Here is a 14984-nt window from a genome sequence, read left to right as displayed (position 1 = left end):
AGCAGCTCCCAGTCCTCTAGCTATGGACAGCCTCAGAGTGGGGGCTACAGCAGCCAACAGCAGCAGCAGTCTTATGGGCAACAGCCTAGCTATGGTAATCAGCAACAGTCCTATGGAGGAGCTGGAGTATATGGTCAAGACCAGTCTTCTATGAGCAGCAGCAGTGGTGGTGGCGGCAGTAATAGCGGAGGCCCTGGTGGATATGGTGGCCAAGACCAGGGTGGTTATGGAGGGCAACAAGACAACAGAAGCCGGGGCCGAGGCAGCTTCGGGGGCCATGGCAGCGGCTTTGATCGTGGCAGGAGAGGCAGTAGCAGGGGCCGTGGTGGGAGAGGCGGCAGCAGCGGCGGCGGCGGCATGGGTGGTGGTAACCGTGTTGGCTTCAATAAATTCAGTGGAGGATCCCGGGAACAAGGTGCTCCTAGGCATGATATTGTTGCAGAACAGGACAGTTCTGACAATAATACCATATTTGTATCTGCCATTTTCAGGGCACAGACCGTAAAAGTCTGCCCAGCACTAGCCCCGCCTCCCAACCACTAGTCCCGCCTCCCCCACTGGCTCTGCCACCCAATCTCCACTAAGCTTCCGAGAATCCATTCCTTCTGAACAGGATTCCTTTATGTTTATCCCACGCATTTTTGAATTCCGTTACCGTTTCCAACTCCACCATCTCCCGCGGGAGGACATTCCAAGTATCCACCACTCTCTCCATGAAAAAATACTTCCTGACATTTTTCTTGAGTCTGTCCCCCTTCAATCTCATTTCATGTCCTCTAGTTCTACTGCCTTCCCATCTACGGAAAAGATTTGTTTGCGTATTTATACCTTTCAAATATTTGAACGTCTGTATCATATCACCCTTATTTCTCCTTTCCTCCAGGGTATAGCAAGTCTCTCCTCATATGTCTTGTAACGCAAATCCCATACCATTCTCGTAGCTTTTCTTTGCACTGCTTCAATTCTTTTTACATCCTTAGCAAGATGCGGCCTCCAAAACTGAACACAATACTCCAGGTGGGGCCTCACCAACGACTTAGATTAGCATAGTATGAAGGTAGTGCATACAAATTTATTTCATGTATATTCATTGTGAATATCCTGAAAACCTGATTAGCTCAGTGTGCTCCAAGGACTGGGTTGAGAACCCCTGCTCTAGAGTAAGGAGCACGTGAATGGGAGTAAGAGTACTGTCATTCCTCAAGTGATTTACTCCAGTTTCCATCTTGGGAAAATCCCATCAATATGGAAAAATATAATCATATGTCCAAGGGTCAAGGATTCTTCAGCAAGTAACTATTGTTACAAATTACCATCCAGTGACTAATCTGCCTTTTATTTCTAAAATAGCTGCAGTTGACTTCACATAAAAGGTATCAGGTAAACATCTCACCTCTACTCCCTTATATTATGGTGAGCCCTCCATAACCCACCAAAAGACCTACTGTACCCAACCGTACACTACTACAATAGTCCTTATGTCTGCAGGTGTCACCTATATGTGAGTACAGTAGGTTTTTGGTAGGGTTTGGACGGCTCACACTTTCCACCACAAGTGTGTTTGAATGGGATATGGACCTGGGTCCCCTTCTCTATAGTGCACTGCACCGACCACTAGGCTAATCCAGAGACCTGCTTGCTGCTCTAATAGGACTGGCCAAAACATCTGAAGCTGTCATAGAGGTTGTTATATACTGTTTCTTTCATATCTGTGGGGGGGGGGGAGGGGATTAGTGACCACTGGGGGGAGTAATGGTGGTCATGCCTTAATCCCTCCAGTGTTCCTCTGCTCATTTAGGGCACATTTTTATGACTTATTGATACAGGTCCAGACCAAAACATCCAACCTTTAGCCCTGGATATTTTTGCTTTGCTCCATTATGGCAGAAAAATGCTGCCCCCAACTCTCCCCCTTGTGAACTGCAAAGAAAAACATCTTTAAAATGTGTTTCAAAAATAGCAATTTGGATGTTTTTGCAAGAACAATGTCCATCTGCCCGTTTGTGCCGTTGTTTTGGATATTTTTCTGATTAAAAAGTGAGCCCTGATGTGAAGGATCTAGAGGACCTAGAAAGAGATTAAAGAGATACATTCCACAAATCAAGGTGAATAAACACCTATTCTAGATATATACTAACAGATGGCTACATACTATTATATGTAATGACTGATGAATGTTTGTTACAGAACAGAATGACAGATCACAGTATGTTATCTATATAATAATTTGTACTTCAGGGTTCTCTGGCTGGCTGGTTGTCTGGGTTCGTAACATCTTGCTGACGTCAGTTCGCCTCCAGCGTTCCCTTCCCTCTCACTGTCCCGCCCTTGCGTAGAGATGAAATGACGTCAGAGGAGGGCGGGACACTGAGAGGGAAGGCACGGGAACGCTGGAGGTGACGTGAGCCTAGCCTGCCTGCTGCCGCTTCAACCTGGATTTTGCTGGATTTCGATGGGATGGGAGGCGAGGGGACAATCACAGGACACGGATGGGAGGGCAGGGCATAGGAGAATCACTGGACATGGAGGGGAAGCCAAAATCGTGGGACACAGAGGGGAGGGGAGAATCACAGGACATGGATGGGAGGGCAGGGCAGGGCACAGGACAATTGCTGGACATGGAGGGGAGGACAGAATCGCGGAACATGGAGGGGAGGGCAGGGCACAGGACAATCGCTGGACATGGAGGGGATGGGAGGCGAGGGGAGAATCATGGGACATGGATGGGAGAGCAGGGCAGAGGAGAATCGATGGACATGGGAGGGGAGGGCAGGGCACAGGACAATCGCTGGACATGGAGGGGATGGGAGGCGAGGGGAGAATCATGGGACATGGATGGGAGAGCAGGGCAGAGGAGAATCGATGGACATGGGAGGGGAGGGCAGGGCACAGGACAATCGCTGGGCATGAAGGGGAGGTCAGAATTGCGGGACATGGAGGGGAGGGCAGAGGAGAATTGATGGACATGGATGGGATGGGAGGAGAGGAGAGAATCACGGGACACAGATGGGAGGACAGGGCAGAGGAGAATCGCTGACATGGAGAGAATGGGAGGCGAGGGGAGAATCACGGGACACAGATGGGAGGGCCGAGGAGAATCGCTGGACTTGGAGGGGAGGCCAGAATCGCGGGACACAGAGGGGAGGGCCGAGGAGAATCGCTGGAAATGGAGGGGAGGCCAGAATCCTGGGATACGGAGGGGAGGACAGGGAAGAGGAGAATTGCGGGACATGAAGGGGACGGCAGAGCAGAGGAGAATCGCTGGACATGGAGGGGAGGGAAGAATCACTGGACATGGAGGGGAGGGCAAGGGAGAGAGGAGAAATCACTTAGACACGAGCCTTCCTAGGGCCTGTTTCATTTTTGACGAAACAGGCTTTGTTGCACTAGTATTATATATAATGTGATGTCTTCTTTCCCAAGGTCCTGTGTCCAGGTTGTGCTGCAGTCAGAGCAGGAGGTAAAGGCTGCTGTGGAGCTGGTTGCTGTGGGAACCGATGCAGGGTAGGCCCTGTTTGTTTCTAGTCATAAATCAATAATGAGATAATAATTAACTGCTTTTACAAGCTCTCACATAGTTCAATGGAGTCTCACTATTCCCGTCATTGTCCTCGTCCATTGTAATGGAGTCTTCCTTATTTCTTGCATCACTGCCTCCACACACGACAATAGAATCTCAGTTATATATTCCTTTATTCAGATGAAGATTCTAGATCTTTTGCGTTTCTTTTCCTCAAGCCGATCACTCCCTCCTTCTCCCCTATTGTTTGTGGTGTTCTTTCTCTTTGAAAAGCAGAATATCTTGGAAATGCAATGTGATAATACATTTATTTCTTTTTCAATGATTCTCAAAATATTATATGGAAATGCTATAAATATCAAATAAAAAGAAATGAAATGAATCTCAGTCATTGCTGCCCTCACATACTGTAATGGAGTCTCACTCACTCTTCTCATCACTGCCCACATTCACTGCAATGGAGTTTCAGTCCTTCCTCCTATCAATGCATTCTCATACTATGATGGAATCTCACTTGTTAAGACATGGTATAGTTGTATTTCATGGTTGATTTGATAGTATTTTCTTCCTATAGATGCTGCGGTCTGTATTCTCCTCCCTTTTTGGGGCGCTAGGAAGCTTTTACTGCCTTATTGTCTCCTCCACGGCACTGGCTGATGGTCCATTATGTGACATTTCATCTGACACTTGGGAGTATCCTTTCAAGACTTCAAAGTAAGGAAGCTTATATTTCCAGAGGGTCATTAATAAAAATCTTATTGGTGTTTCACAAATGAATGGCGGAAAGGGAGGCAGCATGTGTTCAGCTGAAATCTTTCTCTAGTGTCTTTGTATACTAGACCGATATGATTCACCACATTAAAAGGGCAATTCTATAACTGGGTGCTCACTTTAACATGCCACCTATGCATAAGTTCCAGACACAAGCCAGAGTCTCCAAAAATGGATACACTTCAAAAAGGTAAAAGCTTGATCTCACGTATGATAGAAAAACTTTTTTTTATAAAAAATGATAATTGATTTTTTTTGGAGGGTTCTCAGAGTAATAACTCACCCAGGACGAGACTAGGTAAATTGATGTTACTATCTCTATGGGTGGTTGAGCTTCTCAATCATTGAACACCTCCGTGGTTTTTTTCATTTATATATGCTAATTCTTGACTAAAACCACACAACAGTGCTCTAATTAGTCAAGAATTAGCATATATAAATGAAAAAAACCACAGAGGTGTTCAATGATTGAGAAGCTCAACCACCCTTGGAGACAGTAACATCGATTTACCTAGTCTCATCCTGGGTGAGTTATTACTTTGAGAACCCTCCAAAAACATCAATTATCATTTTTTATAAAAAAAAGTTTTTCTATCATACGTGAGATCAAGCTTTTACCTTTTTGAAGTGTATCCATTTTTGGAGACTCTGGCTTGTGTCTGGGAGTTTATGGATAGTTACCAGAGTACTGATTTTTTTGGGATCATTTTTTGTTTAATTGGTCTACCTATTCATAAGTGGCAGAAAAGCAACTAAGCGCTATTCTGTAAGGGCACATGTAAGTGGCATAGCATGTAAATAAATGGGCAGGGCATGGTAGGGGCATGGACAGTGCTGCCACCGATATGTGCAACTTACTGACTGCTTTATGTGTGCCTTTGCTTTTCTTGGTTGTATGTTTCATACCCTAAAATGATTAATAAAAATTGGAAAGTTAAAAAAAAATGTAAGGTATACCAATGTTGGATTACACTAGTATTCTGTATTGAAATCAGGGTGCCCAGATGCCATTATAGCATAAGCTTTCACCACATAGTTTTGGGGTGCATAAAAGGAGGTGCCCACTTATAGAATATCCTCCTAAGTGCTTATATCATTGGTATTCATCCCCAGCCCTCCAAGGGCACCAACAGGTCAGGTTTTCAGGATATCCCTAACAAATAAGCATGGGAGAAATCTGTATGCCTAGAGCTTTAATTGTATGGATTCTGCCCCCACAGCGTGTGCATTGCGTATTACATTGTTTTATATTTGTAGTTCCAGTAAGGTTTCTGAATTCCATAGGTCATCCCCTTACATGTGACCTCTTCTCTTCTTTCTATTCTAATCTCCACTTAATTTGATTATACTTTATGTAAACTGCTATGCTGACTTTGTCTAATAAGGGTATATCAAAATTTTAAATAAACTGTAAACTTTCTGAGAGACCTGCACAGATCTGCTTTAGTCCCTCGTCATGTCTGTTTTCTCATTGACCCTGGCCTATGCCTTCTAGGTATGTCTGCAGGGGGAAAATAGGCCCTGTCTGTGCATCAGTTCTGCAAGCACATTCTGCTTCTTATTCTTTGCCACCTCTTTGCAATCGCATTGCCTTTTCACTGCTCATAAATGTGTCAAAACATGCATGGGAGCTAATTGCCTGCCTCCATTGAGGGATCAGAAGAACAATTGTAGACACTGTAGGCTGTGGGTACAAGTTGCAGATCATATGTGGCCACACATTAAGAAGCCGACATACATATAATTTAGTGTTGGAACATGGAGTCAAAGAGGATATGTGCCTCATCGAGGAAATATGATCTGCAGCAGCATGACTAGCACAGATCCTGGATGTACAATTTCTGGTTCATGTGATATTGCATCCTCTGTATTACCGGAGGAAGATGGCTGCCAAGAGGGAGCCAAATGTCTTGACATAGAAGAGCAACCTCCTGGCAGTCATCCACCATTGGGAGCAATTCAAATGCCATGGAAGCGTCCCACTGCACAATGTTGCCAGAGGTACTTTGAGTCAAATTAGATGTACAGTGAAAAGGTATGCTGCTATCATTGTCCTAATGTGCACATTACCTACAAGAGTCATAATGCACTAAACCATGGCTTGCACCTATGACCCCTGTAAGGTGTCATGACTATTCCAAGTACCCATCCTCTACTAACATAACTACGGCAGAAGGGCATGCTCTGAGCCCACATTAGAAATCCAAAATAAACAAGGGTTTTTTAGATACTGCTTGTCAATTCTGTTACAGTGGGTATATTCTGATCCCTGAAAGTCTCACAATGGGAGGTGAAGGTGAGGTGTCTTTGCTCAGATCATACGTGAACGTGCACTGGAATTTGAACCTGGTTACCTAGGTTACAAGGCTGCTGTTTGAACCATTAATCTATTTGGGAGTATTTTGGATTCGGACCCTCCAGATGCATGTTGAACACATCCCTACCCTACTGCCTTGCATACACACAGTTGCCTGTGGTGGCAGTAGACCCACATAAATACATACAAACAACCAATCAATTATATAGGTAGAAGGTCCAGTACCTATCATAGCTATAATGAGCAATGTTGGTACTAGCAACATGTCAACAAAGCTTTATACATGTGAAACCCACTTTTCTAAATATACCATCCAGCTTATAATTGACAAAGAAAAACGCCTATATTGCGACCCAAATCGGGAGATAGACGTTTATCTCACAAAAACGAATAAAGCGGTATAATCGAAAGACGAATTTGGACGTTTTCAACTGCACTCCGTCGCGGATGCGGACAAAGTTGATGGGGGCATGTCGAAGGCGTGGTGAAGGCGGAACTGGGGTGTGGTTATCGGGCGATCAGAGATGGGTACCTTTCGCCGATAATGGAAGAAAAACATGCGTTTTTAGCGAGAATTTAGGGCACTTTTCCTGGACCCTGTTTTTCCACGAATAAGGCCCCAAAAAGTGCCCTAAATGACCAGATGACCACTGGAGGGAATCGGGGATGACCTCCCCTGACTCCCCCAGTGGTCACAAACCCCCTCCCACCACAAAATATGCCGTTTCACAACTTTTTATTTTCACCCTCAAATGTCAAACCCACCTCCCTGGCAGCAGTATGCAGGTCACTGGAGCAATTATTAGGGGGTGCAGTGAACTTCAGGCAGGTGGACCCAGGCCCATCCCCCCCCTACCTGTTACAATTGTGCTGCTTAATGCTTAGTTGTCCAACCCCCCCAAACCCACTGTACCCACATGTAGGTGCTCCCCTTCACCCCTTAGGGCTATAGTAATGGTGTAGACTTGTGGGCAGTGGGTTTTGAGGGGGATTTGGGGGGCTCAACACACAAGGGAAGGGTACTATGCACCTGGGAGCTCTTTTACCTTTTTTTTTGTTTTTGTAAAAGTGCCCCCTAGGGTGCCCGGTTGGTGTCCTGGCATGTGAGGGGGACCAGTGCACTATGACTCCTGGCCCCTCCCACGAACAAATGCCTTGGATTTATTCATTTTTAAGCTGGGCGCTTTCATTTTCCATTATCACTGAAAAACAAAAACGCCCAGCTCACAAATTGTCGAATAAAACATGGACGTCTATTTTTTCCCAAAATACGGTTCGGTCCGCCCCTTCACGGACCCGTTCTCGGAGATAAACGCCCATGGAGATAGACGTTTTTGTTCAATTATGCCCCTCCATGTGTCCTAGATCCATCACATGTGATGTGTGTCAGGTCTGAGAGCAATTCTTAAAAATGACAACACAGTACAGCAAGTAAATACACATCTGAGAGACATCTCTGAAGACATGCAAATACCTGTCCAAGGATGGCTGATCCAAAGGGAAGGGGCAGTTTGATGGCTAAGTCCACTGTGACATCTGCCTCTCAGGTGATACCATGTAAGTTGGAAATCGAAGCACTCAAGGCCCACTATTGCCACATCCCTGGAAGCAACCAGTCCTTATCCAACCATAAAGGACTGGCTTGCTGCCCAAGGTAGGTATCATAAGATCATAAGAACAGCCATACTGGGTCAGACCAATGGTCCATCTAGCCCAGTATCCTGCTCCAGCAATGGCCAATCCAAGTCACAAGTACCTGGCAGAAACCCAATTCGTAGCAATATTCCATGCTACCAATCAGTATCAACATGTACACCAAATCCCATGTCCCCGATCTTTATGTTATGCACAAGACTGACAGATCACATCCCTCTGGAGCTCCAGCAATATCCTGACCTCACAGTGTATCTGGGGTATCACAGCCACACACCACGGAGTTACCCCTGTCTTAAATCATAAAACATATGATTACATACCCTAGAGGTGTAGTCACACAATTTCACCTACTGGTTTTAAACAACTGAAAAGACAGGAAATAAAAGACAGGAAATCCAATATGTTAGCGTTTAACTTTCAAAAAGGAGACTATGATAAAATGAGAAGAACAGTGAAAAAAAACCTTGAGAAGCAGCTGTGAGGGTCAAAAATTTACATCAGGCATGGATGCTGTTCAAAAATACCATATATTCTGCATATTAAAAAAGGAGGAAGGAAGACCAAACGACAGCCGGCATGGTTAAAAAATGAGGTGAAGGAAGCTATTAGAACTAAAAGAAAATCCTTCAGAAAATGGAAGCAGGAACTGACTGAAAATAATAAGAAACAGCATAAGGAATGTCAAGTCAAATGCAAAGCGCTGATAAGGAAGGCAAAGAGGGACTCTGAAAAATAGATTGCATTGGAGGCAAAAACACATAGTAAAGATTTTTTTTTAATTTATAGAAGTCTTTATTAATTATTGAGAGACATAACAGAAAAACCACAAGCCACAAATGGCTACTTAAACGAGTACAATACAACAAAGGAGGAAAACAACCTCCAGTAACATGGTCATTAAGCATTTAGCTCTCAAACCTAAGACAATAAGTGCACATATACTTCTAAGATTTCTAACACGTTTTTGTAATTATCTCCCCCCTCCCAACCCCCCCAAGACACCTACCCTCCCCCCCCCCCACACACACACACACACACACCTCCTCCTCTCCCCTCCACAATCCCGAGCTTTCAGCAGGAGCAGTGTTTCAAGAAAGGGTCCCAAATAGCTTCCCACTTGGTCACAGTGTGACAACGAATTGCCCAGTCTCTCTCCATTTCACATATGTACCATAACTTATTCAACCATTTAACCAATGAAGGCACCAAGGGAGATTTCCATTGAGCAGCCAGAGTGACCCTAGCAGCTGACATAGCATGGCGAACCAATAAGGCCTGCAATTTGGTACGGCCTGGAGGTTTCTTTGAGAAAAGAAAATATTCAGGTGATCACTTTATGGGCTTAGACAGCCAACTCTGTAATCTATATTGAATTGCCTTCCAGTAAGCCTGTGCCTTTACGCATGTGCCTTCACGCATGACCACCAAAGGTGTCCCATGGTTCCCATCTGTCCACACCCCAGCCAACACAACGGTGAAACCATAGGGAACATATGATGAAGGTGAGCTGGAGTAAGATACCACCTATATAAAACTTTTACCGCATTTTGTTTAAGAGGAACAGAGATAGAAATCTTTTGTAGAGCATTTTCAAGCAAAGTCCAATCAAACTCCCCTAACGTCATACCTAGCTCCTGATGCCAATGCAGCCAATGCTGCACTTGGGGTTACATTTGCCTACGTTGATAATAATACAAACAAGAGATGAGACCCCCTCGTCCCCTTGGAGTCTTCACAAAAGTCTTCAAGAAAGGAGTCTTCTCAAATCACCTTGGCCTTTATTTTAACAGCAGAACGAAAATGTTTCAGTTGAGTATAAGTAAAAAATTCAGTTGGAAAAATTGCATATTTTTCAGCCAAGGTGTCAAGAGGATTGAAGACTTTATCATTAAAAAGTTGACCCCAAGTCTCAAGACCCAGGGTAAACCATCAAGAAAATGGCCCTGGTTCTAGGCCAGGAGGAAAGAGTGGGTTATATATTATTGGTGTAAGTTTAGATAAAACTGAATCAGGCTTGGCAAAGAGTCCATCCCAGTAGTAGAAGGTCACTGGAATCGAAGGGCACACGTCTCTGCTCATAACACGATAACGACGTGGAAGCCACATTAGTGAACATAATGGGCATGGATTGACCGAGGCCTGTTCCAAAGCTATCCACAACTTTTGAGGGCTAGCAAGAAACCATTTGAGAGCCGAGCGAGCTGTGTCGCCTTATAACACCAATAGATATTGGGGATGCCCAGGCCTCCTTTTTTTGGTCCTGATAGAGTAAAGATCTAGGGAGTCATGACCGTTTATTAGACCATATAAAATGGAGAAGGCGATTCTGTATACCCGAGAGAAAATTGTGTGACAAACGGAGAAGGAGGGCCTGAAAGAGATACATCAAACGCGGCAACACATTCATTTTCAACTTCGCTATTCTGCCAAACCATGATATTTCAAAAGTACCCCAGGCCTCCAAATCTTTATATAATTCCTGCAACAGGGGAGGGTAATTGGCCGAAAATAAATCAGAAACATTTTTTGTTAGATGAATCCCTAAGTACTTAATGCTTTGAGTAACCCAGCGAAATGGACAGGCTTGTTTTAAAGAATCTAAAACCAGTCAGGGAATTCCAAGAGCCATAGCTTCCAATTTAGTCATATTGAGTTTCAACCCCAAAACAGAAGAGTATTTGGCTAAAAGCTGTATTAGATTTGGCAAGGAGATTAATAGTTTGGTTAAGGAGAGAAGTATATCATCAGCAAACATAGCTAGTTTGTATTCATGGCCACCTATCACATAGTAAAAAAAATTTTTGGTATATTAAAAGCAGGAAGCCGGCAAAAGAATTGTTTGGACCGCTAGATGACCAAGGGGTAAAAGGGGCAATCAGGGAAGACAAAGCCATAGCGGAGAGATTAAATGAATTCTTTGCTTTGTTCTTCACCAAGGAAGATTTAGGAGAGATACCGGTGCCAGAAATGGAATTCAAAGCTGCCCAGTCGGAGAAACTGAATGAAATCTCTATAAGCCTGGAAGATGTAATGGGGCAATTTGACAAATTGAAGAGGAGCAAATCTCCTGAACCGGATGGTATCCATCCCAGATTACTGATAGAACTGAAAAATGAACTTGCGGAACTCACACAAGTAGCGACACACAGACAAGGCAAAGCAAAACTGGAACCCACTCACACAAGCAAAGAAAAGCAGGAGGTAGAAATCCTTGCAGGCAGGTAGCAAAGAGCCCAACGAGGACCAACTGCAGGGAAGGTGTCTCAAGACCCGGAAAGCAGGAATGCAGACAGGGCAGTTTTGAGGCGAGAGTGCCAGAACTGGGGACTGAGGAGTTTAAATCCCCCTCTTCGGTTCTGATATCACATGGATGTGCCAGCTCTGAAGGCAGCAGGTCCTGTGATGGGCGGCGACTCCTGCTTTACGCCGGCAGCGCGATAAGGACCCAGAGTCACGGTAAGGCCGTGACATCTCCTCTCTCCTCCATTGGCAAACAAAAAAGCATTTAAAGTAATTAACCTTCTCACCAGATTGGCGAGAATAATATGCACAGTTCTTCTGTTTTTTCAAACTTGTATCAGCATCAAGATAAAAAGATGACAAACTTATCAGAAGGTTACATCAGAAACAGACAGACACTTACTGAATCATGGTTTTATCAGGTCACATGTTTTCCTGATGATACACAGGCTCTTGGTTCTGGATTCTATTTATATTTCCTCCTTCAGCCCTGGATGGAACCTGTTCGAAGGATGATAAGGGCAGGGCATCTGGTTGTTAAAGCTGGGATCCTGAGGACTCTCATCATTTTCTGTGGACAGTTTAGGAGTGCAGAGGTTCCCCATATCCCTGCAGGGCACTACACAAGGCAGCAACTTCTCAGGTTCTGTTTCTTGACCCCCAGGTCCTTTATCCTCTTCCTTAATGAGCAAATGCCAACTAATGCTAACCCATGAGGATATAGCAGGCAGAATATTGTTTCTCAATTCCTAAGCTGCAGGCTTGGGGTGTCCTTCGTAGATGAAGTTTGCAGGTCAGAGGCAGGAGATGGGCCCTAACACAATTCTAGGGAGCATAAACTGGGAAATTCTCAGAGAAAGCCTACTGCTGCCACCAGATCTTACCCCTTGATTATAATAGGCACTCCTATGCTTCTCCTTACACTGTTCTATACAGCTGTATTCCTTTCTGGAAACTTCTAGTGCCTTCCCTGACAGGTGCCTTCCGTGACAGGTGCAAGAAATACCAGGATTCAGCAAGAGGCCACAGTTAGGATGACCCTCAGGGATACTGCTGCTAGAAAACGCAGAATGTTTCTTACTATTGGCTGGCTCACATCAAAGGGACAGCAGTGGAAACACTGACACAGGAATGAATTAGGGAACAGCGGTGAGAATTTGGACAGCTTTGAACTGATGAATTTCTCATGATGTTACATAAACAACATGAATCGATGAGAGTATGCCACCATGTAAATGCAGTGTACCATAATAACAGGGATGTAGAAGACCTCAAGTAGAAGTGGAGACAGCTGAGGTGTGATGTAAAAGCAAAGTCAGCAGGACTTGAACATCAGCACATAATTGTTGCCATACTGGGACAGACCAAAGGTCCATCAAACTCAGTATCCTGTTTCTCAGTGGCCAATCCAGGTCACAAGTACCTGGCAAGATCCCAAAAAGGTAAAACAGATTTTATGCTGCTTATCCTAGAAACCTGACAACCTGACAGAGATAATGTGAATGGTGCTACACTGGAGATCTGGATATCTCTTATATGGTACCTGTGCGGTGTATCCCAGGACGCACTGCGTGGGCCAGGACACTGCTTTTTTTCAAGATGGTGGCGCTGAAGGCAGAAGCAAGTGGGCATTGCTCCTTCCTCTTTTGTGGTACAATTCTGGGGGTTTGGGGGGAGACTTGTGGAGGGATCAGATTGCCACTAGCCATGTGGGATTTGTTTTTTTTCTAAATTGGGGACAGGAGGTTAGGTCGGGTCGGAAGGAGGAATGGGGGCCACTAGACTACCACATTCTCTGGCAACAAATTCTAGAGTTTAATTACACGTTGAGTGAAGAAAGATTTTCTCCGATTTGTTTTAAATTTACTACATTGTAGCTTCATCGCATGCCACCTAGTCCTAGTATTTTTGGAAAGCATGAACAGACGCTTCACATCTACCCGTTCAATTCCACTCATATAATAATTTTATAGACCTCTATCATATCTCCCCTTAGCTGCCTTTTCTCCAAGCTGAAGAGCCCTAGCCGCTTTAGCCTTTCCTCATAGGGAAGTCGTCCCATTCCCTTTATCATTTTCGTCACCCTTCTCTGCACCTTTTCTAATTCCACTATATCTTTTTTGAGATGTAGCGACCAGAATTGAACACAATATTCGAGGTGCAGTCGCACCATGGAGCGATATAAAGGCATTATAATATCCTCATTTTTGTTTTCCATTCCTTTCCTAATAATACCTAACATTCTATTTGCTTTCTTAGCCTCAGCAGCACACTGAGCAGAAGATTTCAACATATCATCAACGACGACACCTAGATCCCTTTCTTGGTCCATGACTCCTAATATGGAACCTTGCATGACGTAGCTATAATTCAGGTTCCTCTTTCCCACATGCATCACTTTGCACTTGCTCACATTAAACATCATCTGCAATTTAGACACCCACCTGCTTATAATCGAACGAGAATAACGCCCAAGTTCCGACCTAAATCGGGAGATGGGCGTTCTTCTCACAAAAACAAATAAAGCGGCATAATCGAAAGCCGAACTTTGGACGCTTTCAACTGCACTCCGTCGCGGATGCGGACAAAGTTGACGGGGGAGTGTCGGAGGCGTGGTGAAGGCGGAACTGGGGCGTGGTTATCACCCGAACAGAGATGGGCGCCCTTCGCCGATAATGGATGCGTTTGTAGCTAGAATTTAGGGCACTTTTCCTGGACCCTGTTTTTTGACGAATAAGGCCCCAAAAAGTGCCCTAAATGACCAGATGACCCCCAGAGGGAGTCGGGGATGACCTCCCCTGACTCCCCCAGTGGTCACTAACCCCCTCCCACCACAACAAATGATGTTTCACAACTTTTTACTTTCACCCTCAAATGTCATACCCTCCTCCCAAGCAGCAGTATGCAGGTCCCTGGAACAGTTGTTAGGGGGTGCAGTGGACGTCAGGCAGGTGGACCCAGGCCCATCCCCCCCCTACCTGTTACAATTGTGCTGCTTAATGCTACTAGTCGTCCAACCCCCCCCCAAACCCCCTGTACCCACATGTAGGTGCCCCCCTTCACCGCTTAGGGCTATAGTACTGGTGTAGACTTGTGGGCAGTGGGTTTTGAGGGGGATTTGGGGGGCTCAACACCCAAGGGAAGGGTGCTATGCACCTGGGAGCTCTTTTACCTTTTTTTTTGTTTTTGTAAAAGTGCCCCCTAGGGTGCCCGGTTGGTGTCCTGGCATGTGAGGGGGACCAGTGCACTATGAATCCTGGCCCCTCCCACGAACAAATGCCTTGCATTTATTCGTTTTTGAGCTGGGCGATTTCATTTTCCATTATCGGTGAAAAGCAAAAACGCCCAGCTCACACCTTGGCGAATAAAGCATGGGCGTCTATTTTTTTTAAAAAATACGGTTCACTCCGCCCCTTCACGGACCCGTTCTCGGAGATTAACGCCCATGGAGATAGGCGTTTCTGGTCGATTATGCCCCTC

At 45.0% G+C, this 14984-nt stretch overlaps 1 protein-coding gene across 1 annotated transcript in view; it reads left to right on the top strand.

The window, feature by feature from the left end:
* Positions 1-14984, top strand: part of TM4SF5 (transmembrane 4 L six family member 5) — a 43709-nt gene that overhangs the window by 5788 nt on the left and 22937 nt on the right. Inside the window, exons 2-3 of the mRNA XM_030188085.1 lie at positions 3424-3504; positions 4095-4234. Of these exons, the coding sequence (XP_030043945.1) occupies positions 3424-3504; positions 4095-4234 (221 nt within the window). The remainder of the gene's footprint in view (positions 1-3423; positions 3505-4094; positions 4235-14984) is intronic.

This window comes from Microcaecilia unicolor, chromosome 14, assembly GCF_901765095.1.
Source record: "Microcaecilia unicolor chromosome 14, aMicUni1.1, whole genome shotgun sequence".
In the NCBI taxonomy this organism is placed as follows: Eukaryota; Metazoa; Chordata; class Amphibia; order Gymnophiona; family Siphonopidae; genus Microcaecilia; species Microcaecilia unicolor.
The sequence above is the reverse complement of the archived record's forward strand: the minus strand, read 5'-3'. Positions and strand labels throughout refer to the sequence as shown.